This window comes from Dendroctonus ponderosae, unplaced genomic scaffold (genome assembly GCF_020466585.1).
Source record: "Dendroctonus ponderosae isolate FM_Combo_2020 unplaced genomic scaffold, Dpon_F_20191213v2 Dpon_F_20191213_10, whole genome shotgun sequence".
NCBI classification, from domain to species: Eukaryota; Metazoa; Arthropoda; class Insecta; order Coleoptera; family Curculionidae; genus Dendroctonus; species Dendroctonus ponderosae.
Window position 1 is genome coordinate 2045402 of NW_026017111.1, and position 7739 is coordinate 2053140.

General features: G+C 37.9%; 1 protein-coding gene across 1 annotated transcript in view; it reads right to left on the reverse strand.

Moving 5' to 3' along the window:
* Nucleotides 1-7739, reverse strand: part of LOC109542571 — a 51854-nt gene that overhangs the window by 29583 nt on the left and 14532 nt on the right. Inside the window, exon 3 of the mRNA XM_019911846.2 lies at nt 6765-6917. Coding sequence (XP_019767405.2) covers nt 6765-6917 — 153 coding nt within the window. The remainder of the gene's footprint in view (nt 1-6764; nt 6918-7739) is intronic.

Below are 7739 nucleotides of genomic sequence, written 5' to 3' on the forward strand. Positions count from 1 at the left end.
AATTTACACAAACTCATGATTGGTAAAAATCAACGTTCTTTTAGGTCTTTGCCTTCTTGAAACCGTAAATTTGTCTTTCGAGAGACAAATTTAAGGTTTCAAGAAGGCAAAGACCTAAAAGAACGTTGATTTTTACCAATCATGAGTTTGTGTAAATTTTAAATCTGACGATGGCGCTGTTGCCTCGCCGAAACGTAATTAAATAAACGATATTCAACATTTTGACGTCACACTTTGACTGAAATAATTCTAATAAATCAGAATAAGTGCACAATTTGGTTCGCAAAAAATTGAAAGTGCAGGTCTGTGGTTAAAAAGTCGCATCTCTCGAATTAGGGCCGGAGTAAGGCTGCAAGCCTCCACATTTGTAGCTGATGCCTTTGTTATGAAGCGGACAAAAAGTCACTTGTTCCATCGGTTCAGCTGAGCTTGTACAAATTTTCAAACTTCCACCTATTCGCACACTTATCCCAACTATGCACCTATCAAAAACAATTAGCAACTTTTCAACGCGGGCTGGTATCAGGCTGCATTTTTTCAGGTCCGTGGAAGAAGCCTTTGCTACAACGTGGGCAAAAATTCCCCAGATTCCGAGCTCTCGCTCAGTTTATGGATTTATTTGAAATTGCGCGATGAACCACAAAAAGGCTCAAACGGGCTCGATCGCGTTTGAAAAATCACCGCTCCCAAACTTGAGCCGATTCAAGGCTGCAAATTCGGAGATTTGCAGAAAATGACACCAAAATAGCTCAAACTGCGTTTTCAATGCACAGAAAACATTCTTCTGCTTCCATTCATTTATCCAGCTGCCATTCACCATCGCCGTCAGCGTTTTATTAAGGTTTCGTAAAACTAGATCGCGTAAATTTTGCGGTCTCGATCATCATCAATTTACGTGCTGCCAAAATGCATCTTACTTAATCACAGTGATTTGGTGGCTCTGATTGATAATCGCCGATCGAAAAGAGCCGCTCTGTACTTGGTTGATTGATGGGAAAAAAAACCCTTTTTATCATATCGCTTTTTACGCCGCAGCGCCAATTATGCATTGTAAATTGATTTTGTTAAGTCCTCCTTTTCACTTCTTCTGGCTAAGTGTGAGTGCTTTGAATGCGATTTTTGGCGAAAAAGAATACGCGAATCGAAAACCCGATAAAGAATGCCCGCAAATTATTTCCGCTGGTTGTTTCAGTGGCTTTTTCGAGTTTTTTGTTTTAGCAGGATAAGTGAATGTCTCACATTCAGAACAAACAGAACATCACTTAACCGGTCCCTTCAACGACGCGAAATTGGATTGTTAGCGAGCGTTTCCCACTAATTGTATGGACTTGGTAACTTTACGATATGTCAGTTGGCTTTTCGGATAATTCCTTCATTGCGAGTGGCTGTTCCACCAGTTTTTGCGCTCTGCCATTCGATATGTGCATTTTGTGTGAAAATATCGCTCAAAACTCATTAAAGCAACATTAGATGTCGACTAAAAACCCCACAAGTCTCATCTCTTGATTTGATGAGATAATAATGTTAATTTATGAGCATACATCTGTTCTTTGCTTAGCTTCAGTATCAGTTCATGTCACGGTACTTTCCTGCGGCTCTACCGTTTAGTAACAATATTTATGGTATTTCGGAGCGTATTATCGAGCTCGGACGTACAACAACAACCTTATTGCTTTTATATGACTATTATCAATGGCTTGAAAACAGGTGGTTTATAAGCTGGGAATAGCTGTTGTCTAGATGGACTCTTCATATACCGACTGCTTTATCTAAGGGGATTCACTTACGCTCAACATGTTCATGATGAAGTTAAACAAAGCATCAAAGTTAGCTTAAAACTTTGGTTTTTTTTCGACCCAGATTGACTGAGATGAGAATTGTGGATTTGATATCAATGATTCTAGTTTGCTTTGAGTTTTCGTTCAGTTTCTGGAATTTTTTGAACTTCTATGTAATTAAAATATTGTCTTGCAAGCCTGCGGAAAAAAATCATGCCTGTCAAAATGGACCGGGTTAAAAGCTGCGATTTTGCACATTTGAAGAAAAAGCCTCAGCGATGATGAGTGCAAAATTTCAGTCGATTTGGGGTGTTCGTGTAGTTTCTGCAATTTTTTGAAGTTCAGCTTAATAAATAAATTTGGCGCAAACGTGCACGCATATGGCAAAAAATTCACAACTTCCAAATTTGTGAAGACGTAACCCTGTTACTTTCGACCTGTATAGTAAGAGCCTTTTTTCTAAAGTGTGCAAAATTTGAATTGATTTGCTCGTTTTGTTCAGCGGCGGGAATTTTTTTTTTGTTTTCACACTGAGGCAATGAAAAATTGCTTCACAACTCGCACGTCGGCGGTAAAAAATTCGCATCTTCCAAAGTGGAAAAGGTTTAATGCTGCAATTTTGCACGTTTGAAGAAAACGCCTTAGTGATCACGTGTTCAAAATTTGAGTCGATTTGCCGCCTTTGATTAGTGTGGGGAACTTTTTGAAATTCTGGCTAATGAAAAAAATTGCGGCAAACAAGGACGCATTTGGCAAAAAATTCACAACTTCCAAATTTGTGAAGACGTAACCCTGTTACTTTCGACCTGTATAGTAGGAGCCTTTTTTATAAAGTGTGCAAAATTTGAATTGATTTGCTCGTCCCGTTCAGCCGCGGGAATTTTTTTTATTTTCACACTTAGGCAATGAAAAATTGCTTCACAACCCGCACGTCGGCGGTAAAAAATTCGCATCTTCCAAAGTGGAAGAGGTTTAATGCTGCAATTTTGCACGTTTGAAGAAATCGCCTTAGTTATCACGTGCGCAAAATTTGAGTCGATTTTCCGCCTTTGATTAGTGTGAGGAACTTTTTGAAATTCTGGCTAATGAAAAAAATTGCTGCAAACGAGCACGCATTTGGCAAATAATTTACAACTTCCAAATTTGTGAAGACGCAACCCTGTTACTTTCGACATGTATAGTAGGAGCCTTTTTAATAAAGTGTGCAAAATTTGAATTGATTTTCTCGTCCTGTTCAGCCGCGGGAATTTTTTTTTGTTTTCACACTGATGCACTGAAAAATTGCTTCACAACTCGCACGTCGGCGGTAAAAAATTCGCATCTTCCAAAGTGGAAGAGGTTTAATGCTGCAATTTTGAACGTTTGAAGAAAACGCCTTAGTTATCACGTGTTCAAAGTTTGAGTCGATTTTCTGCCTTTGATTAGTGTGAGGAACTTTTTGAAATTCTGGCTAATGAAAAAAATTGCTGCAAACGAGCACGCATTTGGCAAATAATTTACAACTTCCAAATTTGTGAAGACGCAACCCTGTTACTTTCGACATGTATAGTAGGAGCCTTTTTRATAAAGCGTGCAAAATTTTGATTGATTTGCTMGTCTCGTTCAGCCGCGGGAATTTTTTTTATTTTTACACTGATGCAATGAAATATTGCTTAACAACTCGCACGTCGGCGGTAAAAAATTCGCATCTTCCAAAGTGGAAGAGGTTTAATGCTGCAATTTTGCACGTTTGAAGAAAACGCCTTAGTTATCACGTGTGCAAAATTTGAGTCGATTTTCCGCCTTTGATTAGTGTGGGGAACTTTTCGAAATTCTGGCTAATGAAAAAAATAGCTGCAAAGATGCACGCATATGGCAAAACATCCACAACTTCCCAATTGGGCCAGCTGTAACACTGCAACTTTTTACAAGTTTACTAGAAGCTTCTTTGATGAAGTTTGCAAAATATAAATCCATTTGAACATCTCGTTCAGTTTTTCCGGGAAGTCCAGAAAATAATTGCAAAAGTGCACGCATTGGGTTAAATATTAACAACTCGCACGCAAACGCACATTCAAAATTGTTGATTTTGGAATCTGTTGAAGGAAGTTTGTGTATTAAGCAAACTCTTAATAGATTTAGAGATTTTGCCGTTTCAGGATTTTTTAAATTTAGCTGCAGTTGAGAAAATAGCCTCAAATGTGCATGTGTGTGTTCAAAAATTCAAAACTTGCAAATTAGAGCAGCTACAGGGCTGCAATTTTGCACAGTTAGAGACAAAGCCTTCGCTATTACGTCGACGAATTTTGAATTTATTTAGAGCACCCGTTGAATCTCTGGATTTTTTTAGCCTTAAAGGTGCAACCCCTGTAGTTAGAAGTATGCGACTGGCAAAATGTACCAGATGTAAGGGTACAATTTTGAGTATGTGCAGAAAACGTCTTGCTTATTAATCAGGAAAAATGTCAATAAATTTGTGGTTGATGTGAGCAAAAAATCAAAAAAATCGAAATCTTGTTCCCATCTGATTAAAAATCCGAGACTTAGTTCAAAGGCGTGGAATTTTTCATTAGCTTCTGATTTATGGTTGACTTTCTAAACTTTTTCCAAGTTCAGGCGTTCAACTAATTTAATTCATTACGCAGAACAATCAATCGAAAGAAGAGTTTATTTTTTCTGAGCAATCAATTTCCACATTTGCATACACAAGTAATTTATAAACAAACGAGAAGAAAAATGTGGGTAGAGATGACGGTCAACATTCTCCGATCCGATCGCCATATGGTACCCTCAAGATAATTTGAACACGGTTTCTTTACATTATTAATATCTATGCGATTCGTCTATTTGATGCCGTTGTTCCATGGGGCCGTTATTACCTTTGCTTCTTCTATCCCATAATACCAGAACATTATCAGTTCAACGAACCATTAACCTTTACTCGTAATAATTTATTTTTTTCGTGTCTGTAGATTGCGTGATCCTTATTGATTGCATTTTACTTTCATGGGTGCATGCTGCATTGTTTCCTATATGTATAGGAAGCACTGAAGAAAGGTCTTCAGCAGGAAACCCGCCATTTAATGCAAAAATTTCGGTTTCATGCACACATTTGTATCCTCAAGTGAGGAAAAATTCAACTAACTTTATGGAGAAAACCAAAGTTGAAGTTCTTCGTCTAACTAGGCACTGATGTTCTTCAAATTCTTGTCTTTGAATTTTCAGTTAAACACGGATGGAACCCATTAAATGAAGATTAATGTACACAAAGCCAATTAGAGCCCCCTTCTCGCCAATAAACCATGTAACAAATTAATTAATTAACCATATTCAATGAGCTCTTCAAACAAAACAATCGATTTTCGCATATTAAAGCGCCAGCTAGTTATCATAACATTCTATTACCCAACTCTTACAGTTAGACGAGTGTGAATCGCTGATTACTTTCTTCATATTGGCCTGATCATTATTGCGAACAACAACATGAACATGTGCGAAGAGGCAATGAGTAGGATTGAAGTTGTTTACTAAGTTGCTAATGCACTTAGTGCAAATTATCGAAAATTGAGGCTATTAGAGGCTTGTAAGATGGCTAGATGGGCCTATTTCAATATGAACTTAGGACGGTTCTTTCGTCGAAATGTAGCTGGTTTTTTGCGCTTTATACTTGAAATTTTGGCTGTTTGTAGACAAAGTTTTAGGTAATAAGTTTGGGAAGTTTTAAGCCAGTGCGAGCTTTTGTTGATGATCTGAAAATTTTCAAGCTTCTTTTTCGGTTATTCAGATTGGGATCTTAACCATGCGCCGCTCTCCCTAAAAATCCATAACCCCCCAGTGTGTAGAGCGAATTAGCTAAGATTTTAGGCCTTCATAGACATACACTTAAGGTACTAAGAGGAGCAAGTTCCAATGGTTTCGGAGAATTTGTTGATTTTCTGGACGATTTAAAACTTTAGGTTCCTTAGAAAACATTGCCCATCATGCGCCTCTCTTTATCAAACTTTTAATAAGTTCACTTTAATAATTCATTCAATAAGTTTTCGCAGTTTTAATTCAAACGGAGTTTTCTACGATTTTCTGGAAAATTAGAAACTTTCAGTTTTTTAGATGTGAGTCTCATCCACGCCCCGCTCTCCAGAAAAATTCATAACGCGCAAACGCCAGCAGGTACAACTTTCCATTTTTCCCAAATGGTAGAGGAAACTTAAGTCAAAGAGTGGAGAAAGTGTCAGTCGATTCAAGCAAGTTGTTGCATTTCTGGGAATTTGAAAAAATGGTTTGTTCAGCCAAAGATCTCAACCAACGCACCTCTTTGTGGTCATCAAATGTCCGAAATGCGCACAAATAAAAAGCTGAATTTTGGGAACTTTATAGACCAAGCTCGTGTTAATGTGTGTAGAAAGTTTCCACTACATCCTAGCTTTTGTTGATTATTGTGAATTTTTCAAACTTTTGGATAGTCAGACAAGGATTTCGCCCATTCACCGCACTTAAGCTCCATTAAGATCCATTCGCAGCTTTCTCGAAATTAAAAGTTTTTGGTTATTCCGAAAAACAGTTACTATCATGCATCGCTTTTGACAAAAATTTGCTACTCGCGAGCAGAAGTAGACAAAAACATAAATTTTGGGCAATTATAGAAGAAACTTAGTCTAACAAACTTAAGCCAGTGAGTGTATTTATTAGTTGGTTCGTAATAAAAATCTAGAACTCCCAAACTAGTACAGATGAAAAACTCAATTTTTCTAGAATTATAGCGAACACCTGGTCTAACAAGCGTGGAAAGTTTCAATTGGCTGAAAGCAAAGGTTGATTTTGTGCAAATTTTCCAACTTCCGCTTTTACAGCCCGGCGTTCCTACCACACTCCTCTCCTTATAAAAATTCCCCACCTCCAAACCGCAGCAAGTAAAAAGCAGAATTTTGGGGAAATTGTAGACGAAGTTTTCTACTTGAATCAATAGACATTAGAAGCTTTTTTGGAATTTTTTAAGTCCTGTTTACTCACCATTGATGTCGTCTACACAGATCTGCAAATCGTCCCGAAAAGCTGGAAGATGTTGATGGCATCTGCAAGTGCACAGATCTTTCCCTGAAATCGCCACTGCTGTTCCGCTACTGACTCCAATACAGGTTTCTTCAGTGCAGGGCCTGTTTTTGTCTAAAAAATACAAATTTGCTTAATATTGCCATGTCATTACAGAGACGCTCTGCGTCTGAACGGTGTTTTGCGTCCATTTACTGCTAGTGAAACGAGTAACATCATATACAAATGGTCAACATGTCAGAACTTGGCTAATTTCCCGGTGAGCTCAAAAAAACACTTTTAAGTATCGTCATTAAATTAATGGTGGAAACATTGAAACCGACATTCAGCTCGTGCACTCATTTAGCGAAGAAGTTAAGTTGTTTCTAATCGTTGTCCGGAGGAACACGTTCGGATCTGTTGCTATCAAGAAGGTCCATTAAAACGTTTTGAATGGAAATTACGACGTCTTTTCATGTTTCTCAGATTCTCCTGTTTATTAGCCTGCTTGCAAATGTTGTAATCCTGCCGCTCCCATCAGAGCCTTTATGCATCAACTTGCTCATAAGATATTTCCTCGGTTTTATCGCTTTATTAACATCAGCAATATTTTTTTGCAAATGCGCTTCTGGCTACTGTTATAATGCGGAAGAATATTTCCGAATCTGAGTTTCTTCAGTGGAAAAATTCGGTTCGAAATAACAAAAATCGTCAGTTGAGACGAGAGTTTTTGTGAGGTTTTGCTCTCTCTATCGCAGGGGCGGATCCAGCTTTAAATTCAAGGGGGGTTATGTAGAAAAAATACAGTCTTCTGTTGTCTATGAAATTAGAAAAATTATCGTCGTTTTGTGCAAAATTTCATGTTTTCCGTCCCGTTTTGCATGTTTCTCGGAAGAAAAATAATAGCAAGAACGCTCATTTGTACGTCATTCTAGAGAGAAGTAAATGGCCTTTTTA